Source organism: Sciurus carolinensis, chromosome 2 (assembly GCF_902686445.1).
Source record: "Sciurus carolinensis chromosome 2, mSciCar1.2, whole genome shotgun sequence".
Classification (NCBI taxonomy): Eukaryota; Metazoa; Chordata; class Mammalia; order Rodentia; family Sciuridae; genus Sciurus; species Sciurus carolinensis.
In genome coordinates, this window is record NC_062214.1 from 62,292,186 (window position 1) to 62,310,689 (window position 18,504).

The 18,504-nt window shown below is 35.7% G+C and overlaps 1 protein-coding gene across 6 annotated transcripts in view; it reads left to right on the plus strand.

Moving 5' to 3' along the window:
• Nucleotides 1–18,504, plus strand: part of Mctp2 (multiple C2 and transmembrane domain containing 2) — a 223,423-nt gene that overhangs the window by 94,243 nt on the left and 110,676 nt on the right. For 5 of the 6 annotated variants that reach the window (XR_007106943.1, XM_047538509.1, XM_047538510.1 and 2 more), the window contains exons 8-10: nucleotides 3,646–3,681; nucleotides 11,434–11,598; nucleotides 13,779–13,909. Coding sequence is in view for 4 of the 6 variants with exons in the window: in XM_047538509.1 (XP_047394465.1) it covers nucleotides 3,646–3,681; nucleotides 11,434–11,598; nucleotides 13,779–13,909 (332 nt within the window). In the remaining 2 variants the exon portion in view is untranslated. Of the gene's footprint in view, nucleotides 1–3,645; nucleotides 3,682–10,832; nucleotides 11,599–13,778; nucleotides 13,910–18,504 lie in introns of those variants that run through there. The other variant, XR_007106944.1, reaches the window with a different exon arrangement.

Here is an 18,504-nt window from a genome sequence, read left to right on the forward strand (position 1 = left end):
ATACAAAATATGCTTTCATTAAGGGTTATTTAGTAAGGTTATAGGCTCCAGAGAACTGAGGCATTTTTCATTTATGAAAAGCAGATCTCAGTATTTCATTATTGTTTGCATATTATTAAGGTGATTGAGTATACAAATTTGTAGCATTTTTAAATTTCTTTTTCATCCTCTTTCCTCTTTTTAAATTTTTAGCTACTAAGTGTTCCATTGGTAGTGCTTTGAGAAAGATACAAATTTTAATATTCTCTGGTCTATTGCATGGTAGTTAATGTCCTACCTATTGAAGATGTCTATAACGTGAACAAAACATTAGACTTTATCAAGATAGAATCAACTGAGACTCTTCTTATGAGCAAATATGTTTATATGAATCATAATGTCAATTTATTTTCAGGGATTATGCATGATAATTCTAAGAATTAAAACAGGACAAAATGCAGCTTTGATTATAATTTTTTGAAAGATATTATTAAAGTCAGCTACAGTACCTATTTGAAAAATAATAAGATGTGTAACGATTTAGCATGTGGAATCCAGTAGGAAATCTGAAGTCTGTTAATAAACAATGCCTTTAAAAATGTTTCATGAATTGAGGCAGTGGTTTGCGTAAGGAGAAAACTTTATTTTGGCATCACTAGTGATTTTAAGTAATTTATTTAATTTAATATTCATGAATGAATTTCTAGGAAACTCATAAAAGACAGCTTTAGAAGTAAGAACACTAGACCAATCTTTAAATTGCCAGAGGTCAACTGAACACTCGATTGTTTTAAATTTAAATTCCTTATTAATTGCTTTTATAAAATGTGGCACTATTCATATTTAGAATTTCAATGAAGTTGGTATTTTGATGTTAAAATATCTTAAACTGATGCTTAAAATAAACTTTTTCCTTACTCCACATAGTGAAGGAGGGTTGTTCTTTTAACTTCCTCTCAGTCTTGCTTCAATGTCAATGGGTACAGCAGGTGATAGGTTGCTTGAGATAGATGCCAGGTTAGAATAAACTACCATGTAAATAGGTATCATTTGCCACATGGTTGTATATTCATTAACATATACCTGCTAAAGTTCTTTCAAATATACCTAAGTGGCGTTTTTTAAATTAGGTGATTTCCCCATAAAAATAGTTATATATTGAAATGACTACCTTTGTGAATTTATCTATAGTATATTTGATTATGTTTAACAGTCATATTGGCTCTTAAAATACATTTATAAATATCACTAAAATTTGGAATTTTAGTGAAATGACATTTTAGTTTCAATTTATTTCAAATTGCAGGACAATTAACATTAGATGCAGTGTAGATTTGTTTTGCTAAAACATCTCAAAGAATACCTTTCCAAAGTCCAAAAAATATTGCTGTATATAGTTTGGTCCTCCTTTTACTTGACCCTCCCCATCTCCTGTGTTGAAGAATTTTTCAGATTCTACTCACTTGTGTCCATTCTTGTTCTTTTTGTCTGGCAGAGGTCGATGTATAATATATTTATTTCATATGTTTTTATATTAGAGAAAACCTTGCCTGCTCTCATTTATTTTGACAGGTTTTTTTTGTATCCTTGATCAAAGTATTACCAAGAAACAATTAATTGAGGCATGATTTATTGAAGGCCATATGTGATTATTCAACTTACAGTGCATGTCATGGGCCCTTTGGGTATAATAGACAAGAGAAAAAAGTTTGTTGTTTTCACTGAGTTCAAGTTAATAGTCGAAGGAAATTTTATATGGAGTTTTTAAATGGGCATGACTAGCACTTGGGACTGGAGGGCACTAGATTATTTGATCAGGAGAATTTATAAATTTCCTTTTTTTTTTCCTTGCGGTTGCTGGTATTGGAATCCAGGGCCTCATGCATGCTTGGAAAGCTCTCTACCACTGAGCTACAACTTGCAGTTCTTAAATATCATTTTAATTTAAACTTTGATGGATAAATTTCAGTTTAAATTTCCAGTTTCATACCCGTTTTTTCTTTTCAACACCATTGAGTTGGTTTTTGTTACTTTAGAATGAAGTTGGCAAAAACCTTAATACATGCAACATTTTTTAATTTACCATTGTGTCCAGAGATTTAAATATATGTGAGCATGGTGCAGTCAGAAGGTAAGGTTCTGACTGGAAGGGACTGGAAGACTGAAAAACATACTCTTTCCTTTCCTTCAAAAAAATAGGATTATAATTACAATAATGGACTCTGTCATCAGACTGCTTGTGTTTAAACCTCAGTACCACCAATGATGTGGAAAAATTCTCAATTATTTAACCTCTGTGAACCACAGTTTCCTTATGTGTGAAATAAGGATAAGAAGTGTATCTTTCATATGGTCCTGAATTTTGAAGTTATCAAATAGTGTGCTTGGCATGCTATAGAGACATTTAATGTTTGGTATTTCATAGCCCAGCAGTAAGTATGGAAGCAATAACAGTCACTTCCCATTGTATCCTGATCTGTTTTGTCTTTTATAATTATTATAAAAATCAAATTACATATTATACATTAAAGGGCCCTAAAGAACCTTGTGTACCTATAAGATGGTAATTAATTTCAGTGGTGGAATTGGGTGAAAATATTCATTGTCATGTTGAGAAAATACCAGGAAATCTGATTTTAATACCCTGATTGTAATATCCATAACCCTGTGTAATGTGTTAAGTGTCGAACTCTGTTTCACCAAGGAAAGCATTAGTCACAAAGAATATTTTCAAGTCAGTTCTATGCCAGTGTGTTTTAGTTTCTGGTCAGTTGAGGGTTGGATTTCCCCTAATGAATATTTATTGGGAAGACATTTTTGGCAAAGTAGATAGGTCATTTACCTAAAGGTGTTTTTATTTCCTTCAGCGTAACACTAAATGGGGTCCACTTGATTAGGTTCATAATTGAGTTGTAATCTCCCAAATTCATCCAAGTTTTAACAACCGGTTAGCTGGTTAACCAGCCAGAGTAGAGCATTGCAGTACATTCTGGATGGTCACAGAAGTGATGAGACAGTTTTGCTGGGAGAGATTTTGATTATAGATGAAATTCAGCAGCCTTAGCATGATAAATGAGAGATCAAAAGATAACAGGGGTGAAATTTCTTGCTATTCAGAATTTTTTTTCTACCCTCCTACAGTGTTATATTAACTCATTTTTCTTAATTTGACAATAGTGATTTAGAATTTTTTATGTTATTTTGAATATTGTGATTTGTCCTATGAAAGTGAACAGAATTATGTTTTCTGTTATTTAAAACTGTGGACAACTAAATATGAACTAACATTGGTCATGGATTTTGTTAGCATTTCCATAAAACTACCTGAAGATTTCAAATACGAGAAATATTTTTGCTTTTTTAAGAGATAAAATTATACTGTCTTAAGATAATTAAAAGAACAAATGTACTAGATATTGAAAAAAGTATTCATCTGCCATTGCCTTTGCATACAAAATGCTTTGAGAAAATTATGTAACACAACCACATAAATGTAATTTTTCTTTGTTCCTGTTTGCTCAAATGCGCTTTCTTGGTACCTTCAGAATTTGATTATCAATCATCTGTGTGTAATCTGCACCATATAATATTATATTATTACATTGTTATCCATTCCTTTTCTCTTTCATTTTGCCATGTTCACTATTCAATGGACATAATCCATAGCGGTGGTCAAATCGGAAGCGGCTGAGTGCCAGCAAGGTAAGTATGCTTGTTTTTTGTTTAGATTGTTTGGCTAAAACTTCATGCTTGTGACAGACACAAATGTACATATAATTGATATTATCCATCCTTTACTCGTAAAAGCATCCTTTGCCTTTTACTGCCATAATGAATAAGAGAGGAACAACCTTCCTTTAACATTTCATTAAATAAAGGTATATACAGATGTTTGAACTTACACTTCTTGGAGTGGTGACATTTTGTATATATTGGCCATGTTAGAATTTTACACTTCATTAAACTTGGATTATTTACAATGTAACATGGTTCACTTTAGTTCTTTAGGAAGTTATTTACCATTAGCTTGACACCAGCATTAGTGTTATAGGGGCAATGTACAGTTTGATTGAAAGCTCTAAATATATGCTATATTTTATAAGTCTCCATACTTTTTGAAAAAAAGTCATTTTTTGGTAAGAATTTCTTCTAAAGATTTTTTTCATGCAATATTTTTAATTTATTTACATTACTGGTATCTTTATAAGAAAAATTTATAAATTTTGAATTTATAAAAAGCATAGCTATGTCAAGGTAGGAATGCATTATTTAGTAATTCATTGTCATTCAAGTAGCAAATTTTAAGTAAGGGGACTAAGTATGAAAGTTATTTTAGAAATAAACAAAACCCAAAAAGTATTTATAACAATTTAGCAACTCTGCTACTTTTTTAAAGATTAATAATCAATAAAAATAATTCATATTGAATAATACTATATTTCAAGCTGTTCGTCCAGTTCAGTTTTTAAATGGTGGTGGGGTGAGGTGCAGATGGCAGGAAGATGCTGTACAATCTCTTTGTTTGCATGTATGTATACACACACACACACACACACACGCAAACACATATCTGCATACATGTGTGACAGCTCTAATTTCTAACCTATCTCAGTTGCCTACTTCTCTGAAAAGTAAGGAATTTGACCTCCAGGTCAGAGATTCTGTGGTATGTGTGTGTGTGAGAGAGAGAACAATTATAATCCGTCTTGTTTTTTAAAAATCCAAAGGAACCAAAGTTCTGAAACATACTCAAATGCAAAACATTTTGAACATTTTTAAAATAAGTATGATAAGGTGATTTGTTAACCTATCAGTTCACCTGGTTCCTTACACTTCAGTTCTTTTTAAAAATAAATTTAAGAGATGATAAATAATAGTGCAACACTGTCTTTAAAATTCCTCCAACTTTTGCTTTATTCCTTTATAGTCACTAGAGGGTAGAAGAACATCATTTCTCACCACAGAAGAGAGCCCAGCTCTCGTTCTCAGGATTAAGAGTTTCTGTAACCACCCAAAGCAGTAAAGTTTCCCAGAATTCTTTGTTGAAACCTGACAAAGCAGTATTTTCTCGTTTATTGATTCTGCTGCCGCACTAAAACACTGGTACTGTACATCAATAACCATCTTTAGTTAGGGAGCTTCGGTCTGTGGAAGAGCACTGGCAGTTTGTTGAAGAACATAAAGGCTAGGAAGAAAAATTGTGAGCTTGGGGAATATTGGAGTCTAGGGAGGATAGGAGAGGTTATGGAAGAATGGCCAAAGGAATGAAGAGGGATAGAAAACATGTTGATGGCTTGGATAAAGATATCAAAAATATGAAGGGAACAGAGGATCCAGAGAGCAGTATTTATATATATATGCTGCAGAGTTGTATCTCAAAACTGAGATGGTGTCTTACCCCCTGCCTCCCAGTCATGGTAGTTTCTAGAATTTTTGACTTCAGTATTCTGGGCTCAGGAATGTAATAAATACCCAAACCTAGTATTTATATTTAGTAAGATTATAAATGAATAAAGTCACTGAAAGCTGTTTGTGTTCTTATTTGTGACAAGTCAGTTATATATTGGTAAAGACTTTTTATAGTTATGTTGATTGTTTTGCTTCTGGGAGTGTGCAGTTTTAAAGAAAAAATGAGATAGTTTTTGGGCTTATCAAAATAATTTGATGGAAACTTTAAACATTCAGATTAATATTATAAAAATGGTTAAAATATCCTGGTCAGCCTTTTTGTTATTTTTTAACTAGAAGTTTCTTTTTTAGGATTTTCATATTAGGTAATATTTGGTGTGAAGATTACTTCATTATGATTATCAAATTTTACTAGTTCTAATATAGTATATTATGTATAAAATATTGTTTCCTTTTTTATCTCAGTCTCATAGTAATTTTATTTAGATTATTACTTCTTTTCCCATAACGTTATAATTTGGCATCATCCCAAATATTGCTGAATGGCAGAATTTTGATCCTCTTTCTGTATTGTTTCCTTACTATTCTGCCCCACATTTTGATGTTGGAATTTTGATACATAGAGATTGCCCTTAAAAATAGTTATAGGTTTTTGCCCAAAAGCCTTTATAATTAGCATTTGATTAGGAATGGGGAATTTGATTTAGAGAATTCAGTGGGATACTGGGATAGTAAGAATCAAAGCTATAGGTGTAGGAAAGGTTAGGCCTTCTGGGTCAGCAGCCATGACTGCAAACCTTTAGTTCTTGGGGATAGGGCTGGGATCAGGGAGCAGGGAGGAGAGGTGCCCGTTGTGCAAAACATAAGCAGACACTCCAGCTCAGATTTCAGCCCTGCACATTGAGTAGCTTGAGAATGAGTCTCCAGCCTGTGTGCTTCTGTTTACCCCCAGTCCTGGACTCGGGTGTTTCTTTAATACTTTAAGTAAAGGAGAAAAATAGACAAATGGAACAGAGATGTAAACACAATTGGGACAACACAAAAATCATTATTAGATGATTAACATCATTGCATATGAGCACAACATTTGAGTTTCCTAGATGTCAGAACAAAAAGATAACCTTATTGAATCACATGGCCTTCACTTTTTTCATCTAGTTTTTAATAGTAGGAAATAGGTTAAAAATATTTCCCTGGTCCTAAATTCTGAGTGTCATTGGATATTTATCATCCTTATCTGTATATTTAATCTTTTCATAGTTGAAGATTTTTTTGTTTTTATTTTTAAGGGGCTGAGGTTGTGGCTCAGTAGTAGAGCACTTGCCTAGCACATGTGAGGCATTGGTCTTGATTCTCAGCACCACATATAAATGAATAAAATAAAGATCCATCAACATCTAAAAAAGTATTTTAAAAATTTGTTTAAGTGGAAAACTTGAGTGATGACATTCCCTTATAATTTCAAAATGTTAAATTTAAAACAGAACTTTTAAAATTAATGTCTTTGTACATACAGATTATTCATGTACTTGAAACTGTGATAGTTTTTACCTACAATTATAAATCTCATCTTCCATGTTCATGCACATGTGGGAAATTTAAAAGGCTTTCTTTTTATCCTTATGCAAAGATTTTTGTGTAGTTCTAGAATTTACGGCTACAGGATCCTCTTCAGATGATGTAAAAGAGCTGCCTAGGAGGAAGATCTTGTCTGGGAGCCTGTTTTGTGGTTGTATGGATCTTCTCATGTCTTGCTATAAAAGCTGTTGACAAGGAACAGTAGTTTTACATGTTGAAAATACTTGAAAGGAATATTTCAGTGAAAGCTTTTATAGACTGAATGTTTCCCCTTCACTTTTCAAAACAATGATCAGCAGAGTTGGAATCCTGCTTTATCATTCATTTTTGTCATAGAGTTTGTTCATTTGTGTATGTGTTTGTTTTCATCGAACTAATCAGTAAGAGTTCATATAGGATGTGTTGGCAATATGGGGACACTGATATTCTTAACCTTCGATTACTGAGAGGATACATAAATTACTAGCACAATATTTGGCACCTTGTATGTACACCCTATTCACTGTCTTTTTGCTTTCCATTTTTGGATTTTATTATATGTCAGGAAGTATTATGGATAATCACCCCATGGTTTTTGGTTACCATTGTCAGCTGAAAAGTGTGGCACAGATGAATGTAACCTTGATATCAATGACTGCAGAATGCAGCACCAGTTTCTCGTTCCATCCTTCCTGAGTGTTTCTTTACTCCTAACCTCTCTACCCCTCAGGACAGATAGGAGGCACTGAGTTGTCCTGTCCATTATCCCTGGGTTTCTTCCACACCAAGAAATTGGGTTACTGGAATCTACATTGCCATCTAGTATGCCTGTTAGCACATAGCCCCAAATAATGTCTTTTGCTAAGCTGCAGCCCATTTTGTTTGTCCTTGGAATACAGTGTGTTTGCTGTTTTGATCATCTGTTCCTAGATCACAAACTTTTGAGGACTTATAAGTGAATCCTTCTGCCTACTTGAGGAGAGTGGAAGCTGTATAGCATATATTTCTAGTCCCCATCCCATTCTTCCTATCCTGCCTTGACTGTGGTTTGTCATGACCCAGAGGCAAATGAATATTTTCAAGGTTGTTTCATGTTTATGAGAGTCAGTATGCCTGTAAGCTGAATATCATGCCTTGTTTCCACTATCCATAGCTAACCTGTGTGCTTTACATGGAAATCACTTTTTCTGTTATAAGAATGGGCATCGATCTGATGGGGTAGGGGCTGAAGAAGAGAGCACATGAATGAATGAACATAGAAATAGCAAAAGGTTCTGATCTCGTGGGAAGAAGGAGAAAAATAACAAACCCCTGATGCACTATATTTCATCTGTTATGTCTGCTGAGGAATTAGGGTCAGGACCCAGAAACTTTGCTCTATCTCCTGGTGCTTGTTTCAGTTCAGTTCAGGTGGAGTAGGCTTCCCCTGTGATGGGTCATCTCCTCTCCTTTCACATCCCCAGCTGCAGTAAGGTGACAAATTTCACTTACAGGTGGGGGCACAGATATGGAAACCTGAGCAATTTTGCTAACTGAGTGAATGCAGATGAGTCAATTTATTGTGGGGACAAAGAATGAAACACAGCAGATTTTGCCAGATGGCTCTGTTACAGCACATAGAGAATGGCCCACCCTGCCCCTGACCACAGACTCTGCTCTTATGCCTTCTGCCTCATCACACCTCTCAAGGGTGCAAGAGAAATGTTAAAGTAATTAATACACTTCTTTAAAACAACCCCCCCCACACACACATACACACACACACACACACACACACACACACAGAATATGTGACACAAATGAAACTATTTTGGACAGAGCCTTATAGTGGCATTTGCAGAAATATTTAGGGTGAAATAAGTAGAATAAAGGTCTTATGTCCTTTACTATCTGTGAACTCTGCAAAAATTTCTTTTCTACACAGCCTTTAGGAAGGGGGGGAAAAAAAAAACTTGGACAGAGAGAGCAAGTCCATCAGATCAAACATGACTGCGTTAAATACAAAAATGTTCAAAGTCCGACTGAGATAGATAAAGGCTTTGATGGAAAGTGGATATTTCCCAGGGACATTACAAGCAATAATCCAGATGTTATGGTGTAATGCAACGAGTGTCCATGGATAGATCAGGAGCTCCAGCCAAGCCGCGCCTGTATAGGCCTCAGCCTTGCCCTCCCATGCTGTTCCGCCATATGGAACCTATCTCTAGGCCGCCTTAATAACCAGCTTTGGATTCCATTTTCACAGAGCTCATAGAGCTAAGTGGAGCTGTTTTATGGACAAGTTAGATAGAAGCCTTTCCAAGATAAACATCCAATTTGAAATTAGGACATACCAAGCTACAGAATTATTTTAGGGCATATTTCATGGAAGTGCTGCCATTTTTCTTAGGCAATTGCCAGACTGTAGGATGCCCTTTGATCCTGTGTGGACATGACTCCCTATTTTATAAAAAGGATTTTGAAATAGTTGCAGTGCTTAGGGAGGAATATATCTGTCGGAACTTTGAAGCATGGCCGTGGGACGGGTCGTGCTGTAGCTTGTTGGCTGGCAAGTCAAACTTTTAAAAAGGGGGATTAAAAAAATAGGAAAAGAAGAAATCGCAGCAGGAAATATGAATCAAAATCTCCTTTTTGTCTTAAAGGTAGAAGTTTTTGACCCCTGTGCTTATGCAAGCTATAAAATATACTAAGTGTATTTTGCAGGTATATACATATCTGTGAATGTAAACACATGTATGTCTGTTTACACATTATGGTGTGTTATTACCAAATATAAATTCATTTAATTTTAACTCTTTCACAAACTTTTATTATTGAATATATTATATCTGAATCATGTTTGCTAATGGGAGTTGAGAAAGATTTATGTATGAAGAGGACTTTTTTTTTTAATTTACTCCTTTGTCTACCTTCTTTGGAATCAGCACCTCTAAATTGTGTATGTGTGTGTTTGCTTGTGCACATGTGTTTTTCTGGAGAAAAGCAGCATGGATAAGAAGTTTGGAAAACTTCCCTGAAAAGTATTTTGTTCAAGGTTGTCATTAAATGATCAGCAAAAGCCCTGGTGTGGCTGTGGTGCATAGTTTATTGAGATGGGGGGATGACGTGGGTTGGCTGAGGTAAGCTGGTATATAATTAACTTTGTCCTGACATACCATTTATTGTGATAAATTGTTACTAACTGGTGTCCAAGAAAATTGGTGTCTAAATGATCTTGAAGATATAGTGAGCGGATGACAGGAGTGAATATATAGTATTAGAAATTCATTGCTTTACTATGATGCTGAACACCGTTTGCATTCCTTAGCCCATTTATTTCTCTTTCAAATAAAAAGTCTTCACTTGTGCCATTTCTCTTATCGAACTGAACATAAATGAACGCTGCCAACTCAATGCAGCATGTGGATCAGATGGGGATCCTAACTCAGACAAGTCAGAGAAAGACATTTTCTGGACATCAGGGAAACGTGAATATGTGCAGGTTATTTAATGATATTGAGAAAATTATGGTTAATTTTGTTGAGAGTGATCATGGTATGATGATTATGTAAAAACAAATGTGGGTTTAGCTTTAATATATTTTAGCCTGAAAAAAGTAAAGGAGGGAGAGATGAAATAATGTAGGCAAAATGTTGAATTCTGTGAATAAATACATGGATATAATTATACCGTTTATTCTCTTTACCTTTGTGTATGTTTAAAATTTTACATAATGAACATTAAAAATAAATAGAATGTGGCAATCATCTTTACCATTTAATAATAGGTAATGTTTGCTTTTTTTCTAGATTCTGTTCAAGTTATTTATGAGTATGCATAAGTAATATAATTTAGTAAAAGAAAAAAGTAGGTTAATAGTTACCGACCCCCTCCTGGGTCCAGCTACTATAAGATACTTTGTGCATCCTCCTTCCCACCCCACCCCACTCTATCCCACCCTCTAGAACTGCAAAGCTCATTTGGTCATCTAGGTGACTACAAGCTGAGCTTAGAGCTGTGAATCTTGGAGGGGTATAGGGATTTCCAATATTGGCCCAAAGAATAAGGGAACAAGGAGACATATTCAAATATGAAGGATAAATCCATAGTCATTTCTAAGAAATATATCCAGTGATATCATGTCTCCCAATCATGCAATGCCTTGTTCTGATGTCTGTGTTTCTCCAAATGCCTTTCTTCCCTTCCCACTATTAAAACAGTCCAAGGCCCAGTTCAAGCGTTCCTACCAAAGAGCACATCAGAGTGGGAGAGCAGACCAGGGCCAAATCAAAGTGTTGCTTATGCTTATCCTTTGCTATACTGTTCCAAAGCTGCAGAAGTAAGTCACATAACTGTGACTGCAGGACTGAGAAGCCAAGGAATAGTGCTTCTCCTCAGGCAGGGAATAATTTCATAACCCAACACCGAAAGCTGGAATTCCTAAAAGGGCCAGGATCACTCCCAATAATTATCAGTATGTTTATACGTCATCTTTATTTTTTGCTCTAGTCCTCTTTGATACGCAATCTACGACTATCAGAGTCATTAAAAAAGAACCAACTCTGGAATGGAATTATAAGTATAACTTTGTTGGAAGGGAAGAATGTCTCAGGAGGAAACATGACGGAGATGTTCGTCCAGTTAAAACTGGGAGATCAGAGGTATAAAAGCAAGGTAAGTTCTACCAATGCACCAACGAAGATGATGTCTTTCAGAATTTAAAAAAAAAAGTTAAAAATTGTTTTTCCACTGTAAATTTCACAAAAAGAGAAGTAACCTATTTTTAGCTCTCCTAACTGTAAAAAGGAGCATCACTGAAAACAAAATAGTGGTGTAGATGCAGTCAATTAGTATGGTATTGCTTTGATTGCTTAGTGTAATTTGTTTTAATATAATAACTCAGAACTAGAGCAAGTTTTGAGTCATAGCTTTGAATGCATGGTTTATTTTCATTTTGAAAATAAAATGTTTCATAGAATGCAGGGAAAAAAATAGTTGGATGTCTCCAAAATCCTGTATAAATAAAATCGCAAACTGCTTGATATCTGGATTAAAATGAGATAACTGAATAAATTTCTCAAAATTATATACCCCTTTGCTGTTTCTCACTTGTTAGTCTTAACACCAAGAATAGTTATCTAAGTGCTGCTGGTTTTGATGTGATTTTTCATAAAAATAGTGTACTAAAGTATTAAAAGTGAAAGTAATGGTATTTTTAGCTGTCTTTAGAAAGTCATCTTATTCTGCAAATTCAAGTTCCATTTAATTTTTAATCTTAGTAATTTGGTGTGGATTTTATTTCAAAACCATAGTCTCTAAACCATGGAAATTAATTAGTTTTACATAACTGTCAGACAAGAATATTTCCTATGTTTTATAAATTAAAAGAGCTAAGGTACTTGGAAGTTATGTCACTTGTCTAATGTCACATAGAAAAAAAAAATCAGTGGGAGATTTTGAAAATAGACCCTAGGATATTTGCAGTCTGGGCTTTCCAGCATCGAGGGCACCGAAGAAACAGAAAACTTGGAAAATGATTTCAGGAGGCAAGAGGTTGTCTTATGTTACAAAAATTTCAGTGCGAAATCCAAGATTAGCCATTTTTTATTTCAGCACAGAGGAGTAGCAGAATAGGCCCATGTTGAAGAATAGATTGTAAGGATTTGAAAATTCGAGGGTGAGTTATAGCAGAAACATGCAGACAATTATTTTAAGCAGGTAGTTTTAGGCTGCACTTCACTGCAAGTCAATCTGGAATAACCACATCTCTCCACTAAGATTCCTTTAGCCAGTCAGGGTCAGGCTAAGGATTTATGGGAAATTATTCATTCTTAGGAACACAGTTCTTTGGACTAAGGTGAAGTATAGAATTAGTCCTATATTTGCCTCATTCCCCATTGGGGAACACTACATATAATTCGTGGTTCTAATAGATCTTTTTTTCTTCCTGGTTTCTAAATTCTGTGATCTGATATCATATGTGTGATGTGAAAGCCAGCTTAAATAACTGCATGGGACATTGGCTACACCTGAGATCAGAGTTGCCCATGTTTTGCTCATGCATAAATAGCTGGTGCTAGGATTTAGTAGTTGATGCTGTGTCCCTAGAGCTGACACTCAGTGTCCAACATTTTTTTATTTACAGTTTGTTCATAAAATGGTTCTCCATAGATGAAAGAAAAATGGAAAGTCCTGTCAATGAACCAAAACAAAAACGTATTATGATTTGAAATTATTCTCAGTGAACACAGACATACTTATAGGGCTTTCAAACCATTCTTGCTAATTTTTAAGTATGGCTGCAGTGGAATTTTCTAATCTTATCCCCACTTTACTGTCTGGATCCAGTAACTAGATTTTAGAAACAGACAGCAATGTACAAAGTTATGGGTTTCTCATTTAATGCATCTGATCAATGTTAATTAAGACCCCCAAACATTAATTTATGTAGTTCCTAAGCCAGAATTTAATAAAAATGCCAATTAATGTTACTTGCATTTGATTGACCAATTAGTATTATTACTGTAGGAGAGAACTATTGCCAACAGTCTATTGATGCACATCCACTATATATACATACCTGTGAGTGTGAATATGTTAATTTTGATTTCCTATAGTATTCTTCTGAACTTGGTGGATAAATTATTGACTCTAGGACCAGTTAAAGTTGTCATGTTTTGCCAATTTCTGAACCCTCAAAGTCACTTTCATCCAATAAAAGGAAAGTTTAAGTTAATAAGGGGCAAGGCTTATAGTCGCGACCTCCTGCCATTTAGAAATGAAATTAATGTGTAGCTGCTATAGCAATGAATGATGTTTTAAGAAAATAAATATTATAACTGCATGTTTTCTAGACACTGTGTAAGAGTGCAAATCCGCAGTGGCAGGAACAGTTTGACTTTCACTACTTCTCTGACAGGATGGGCATTTTGGACATTGAAGTATGGGGAAGAGACAGCAAAAAGCATGAGGAACGACTGGGCACGTGAGTCTGCTCTGCTTCTAACCTGTGGGAGCTTGTGTGTGCATGGGGCTGGTTCAAAGAGGTTGGGCTGAAGGTAATAACTTCTGTGCCATCCCAAGGAGCCATCAGTAAGCAGGACAGCATGGAACTTCCTGTGTTTTTAATTGATAAATGACATTCAATATTTAAAAATCATAGATAAAACAGAACAAAACACAATGGTCCCTCAATATTTATGATAGATTGGTGACAAGACCCCCTGCAGATACCAAATTGGCAAGTCTTAGGTCCTTTGTGTAAAATGGTGCAGTGTTTATGTGCAACCCATATACTTCCTCCTCTTCATTTTAAATAATTTCTAGATTAATATTACACCTGAGACAATATAAATGCTAAGTAAAAGATTGTTATACTATATTATTCATTGAATAAAAAGGTCCCCAAAATGTCTTTGTAAGCATTCTATACTTTTCACTGAGGTTGGTTGAACCTGTGAATTTGGAACCAAAGGGCCAACTGTAATTCCTATCAGAAATGTAAAGAAATATGAGATTCCAACTCACATTTCGGGGACTATGTTTGTATAAATTTCCAGTACATGGGCTGGGTTGTAGCTCAGTGGTAGAGTGATTGCATAGCACATATGAGGCACTGTGTTCGATGTTCAGCACTGCATAAAAAGAAATAAACAAGAAGAACAAACAAACAAACAAATAAAAGTATAAAACATTGTTTTAAAACATTTTCCCAGTATATCCTGTTTGGGTTTTGCTATACGGTATAATATATGATTTTGTCTCTTGTGATGGAAATTTTCAATGTTATTTGTAGCAAACTATAATAAAATTTATCAAGGCCAATTCTGTTTTTTCATTTCTTTACCTTGGACTTTCCCAACTTCATTGATGCACTCCCCCACACAAAACAAATGATAACATGAGTGTTACAGCTTCCTCTTAGGGTGTAATAAAGAGTGCACAGGAAGCATGAAAGAAATGCTGCAGAAGTATAGGTCACCTGTGATCTTCAGAACTAGCCCTGCAAGCTCATTTTGTAGATGAGAAAATGAAGTACAAAAATTTACAAATGACTTGGACCTGGACTTGAGAACTATAAGTTCCAGAGTCAGAATTTCATTTTCTCAAAGTCCTAGTTCTTTTCATCAGATCACAGCCTTTGGTTTATCCCACAAACATACAATTTGTATGCATAACTTAAGTGAAGAATGCAAACATTTAAAAGGATCTCAATTGCTATGAATCATCTGTTTCAAACCTGGTGGGGTCAAGGAAATGCCGTGGCAATAGGAGAGCCTCCTCCACTTCTCCCCTGTGGCTAGAGCATCAAATTGTCCTATGTTCTACATGCCATTCCAGTTGAGGAAAGGGTTTTATTAACAAAACTAAAGGTTGAAAGCTACTCATCTAATATAACCCTTTAATTTTAAGGAAATACAGAAGGCTGGAGATGCAAAACATTTTTTTTTTTTTTCCTGATAACAAGGACTTTAGAGGCAGAAATGCCATGAGACCTAGCTAACAATACTTAGTACAGTACTTTGAAAAGGTGTTAGATTAGTACCCATTGCCCAGGGTTTTGGTTCTTCTTGCTATCATTGCCTTACCCTCCCTCAGGAGTCTATCCTGATATAGATGGGTGGGGAGTTGAGTATCCATAGGAAATTCCTCCAGTGTTTCTCAACAGAATGTTCCTCTTGTAAGGGACCCTCTGGCATGTTGCAGAATATTTTTAGCAAACCTGGCTCTCATTCACCTGATGTCAATAACTTCCCCCAATTATTGGGTAGAAAGCACATTCATGTGTACATACACATACATATCGACTACCTGTAATCCACTACACATATCTATATACCTACCAGGGGACTGGCACTTCCAGGACCTCTGTCATTTGAGATCTCTGCTCCTCACCCTGCACATGCCATAACCCTGGTTGCACTGTTTAATGCAATGTCCTCATGTGCAATCTGTCCTGACCTAGTGGGCAAAAGTCACTACTTTGCTTATAATGTCCCAAGTTAGGTTTGTGCATTTATATAGCAAACCAGGTCATGCTAAGCTCTCCACCTCAAGCAGCAGACCTCCTGTGGGCCAGCATCTCGTGGATGCTGCCTGTCGGGTTCATGGTCTGACCTGTCTCTCCCTTCTGTGCCCATACTGGGCACTTGAGCTGACTCAGATCCAGTAATGTCAGTACCTCTGGCATTGTCACTGCTGTGACATACCAGGGCCCTGACAATGCTGATTATAGGAGAATCGGAAACTTTAGTGCTAGCTATGAATCAAGGGTAAATTACACAAAAGCAGAGAACCTTGTGTCCTGAAATGTTATCTGGACAGTGGGCAGTTGGGTCTCTCGTGATGAATGATCAGATTATTATTTTAGTAGCTGCAAGGAATAATACTCTTGCTTTTCACACAACCTTGTGCCTGTCATGTTTCTATCACTCGTTAGGAAATGCTTTTCCAAATGAGTATTGGGTTCCCTCAAAGGGACAGAAATATAATTTAAAATGTCCCTTTTACTTCAGGTTTTTTCATTTGGATATTCATTTATTATTTTAGCTATTTCCTGTTTGCAACTGAGAAATAAACCTGTCTTCTGGTCATTCTGTCCTTCCTCTTCATGAATGCTTAAAGATTTTTTTTTTCTTTTTTGGACTCCTTTTCCTTTTTCCTTTCCTGTAGTACAAAAGATAACAAAAGTATCTCTTGGGAGCTTGCTCCACAGTATTACTGTACAGGTGAGGAGAAAGCTACACTAAAATAGAATATGGCTCCTCAGATTTAAAGGGGACACTGTGCTGAGCATATATATCACCAGTGTGTTATAGCTCCTTCTTATTATTTACTTTTTAAATATTTCAACCCTCCACACTTATTTTTCCTTATGTTATGCATTCTAAGGCTCAGCTCTTTTAAGTTCCAGCTGTTGTGAAAATACTTTTTAACACCAGAAGGCCGTCCGACAGTGTGAATAATCCTTAAATGTCCCCTAATTACCTTATCATATTTTGTTTTTTGATAACAGTTTCATGTTAATAATTGAAAGCTGTAGATAGCCTCTCTGGAGAAATTGTCTTTTTTAAAGCTTCCCATTGCAGGCAGTTTGCCATGAGGAAAAGAACACTGTACTAGGAGTTATCCACATGACCTTGGGCACAGAATTTGCTTGTGGAGCCTGACTATCTGTAAAATGGGGTCACTGGCCATCTTGTAGGCTTATCATATCTAACAGCAACAAAGTCTATTTAACATCTAGGGTGGGCATGATTATTAATTTGAGATTATTCTGCCTGGCAACTATAGATCCCCACAATATTTGCAACTGCACTTATGCAACTAAGGGAATGAAACGTGACTATCGAAGTCGGCATTTTTTCAACATGGTGCAGACAATTTTTTTTTTTTTTTTTTTTTTTTTGTGGGGGTAGAAGTGAGCAGTGACCATCTTCAAGGACATGGTGGAAGGGACTCATACTGAATGAAGGAAGGATCTGTGTAGATTAGCTTGAACAAGGCTGAGGTTTTGTAGCTGTGGATGAAAAGGCTGGGATAATGGTTGGCTATGTGAAGAGAACTCCCATTATCATTGGTAGGTTATTATTTTTGTGATGAATAAAATATGGCCTGGCCAGTAACCAATCTGACCTCCAAGCTCTCTGGAGTCATGTGGAGCTTTGACTTCTCCTTGTGCCATCTTCTTCCTCCCATAGGGTCTGGCTGAGCCATAGAGAAATGCTATGGGGTTTGGGGCCGGTGAGATGAAGGTGGTTGAGTCAGACCTGCCATCCCCTGAAACCAGTGTTTATTCATGGTCAAAGACAACAAAAAGAAGACAGTAGCAGATTTTAGATTGTAATAAGGAACTTTTAGGGAGAATAAAACAAAGCTAGGTTTAATGTGCTCCAGCTTTTTAACAAAATGCAAGAATATGAACATAGATTAATATTGGCTATTTCATTTCATGTTGTTTCAAAGAAATCATAATTATTTGTCTTAATGGTTATTTTCCATTTCAAACTGATTTCAGAGATTGACTTGTTACAGAATATTCTAGATTTAATTCAGTTTTAGAAGGCTAAAAATTAGAATCCATAAGCCTCTTTTGACTGGTCTGCCTCACAGTCACTCCTCAGTCCCAGACGGTGTCTTATAAAGTGGCTCTGACATTCTACCAGTTTATTAGTTACTTTGAGGCAGTGAAAAATCTGGGCTGGTATATTTCTCTGGACAAATTGCACCCCATGTCACTGATTTGCTTTGACAGCCGGGCTTCACACATTCACTGTTTTCTTCCTGTTCTCCTGCTTCCTTAGCCTCTGAGATTTACAGCTTTTAAAACTATAGCACTCTTTTCTGCCCCTTGCATTTAAGTTAAAAGCTGACCAGTCTATAATATAAAACAGAATTATGGTAATGAATATGAGGTTAAAAGCTATCATGGCAAGTAAAACTTGAGCAGGTTTGGCTGACTGATATGGTAAAATTATGTGTTGAATTAAAACATCAAAATACTGCGGGATTAATGGAGAAAGACAAGAATGGGAGGTCAAAAGCAATGCTAAGTCAGCACATTAACTGCCTGTGGGTGAG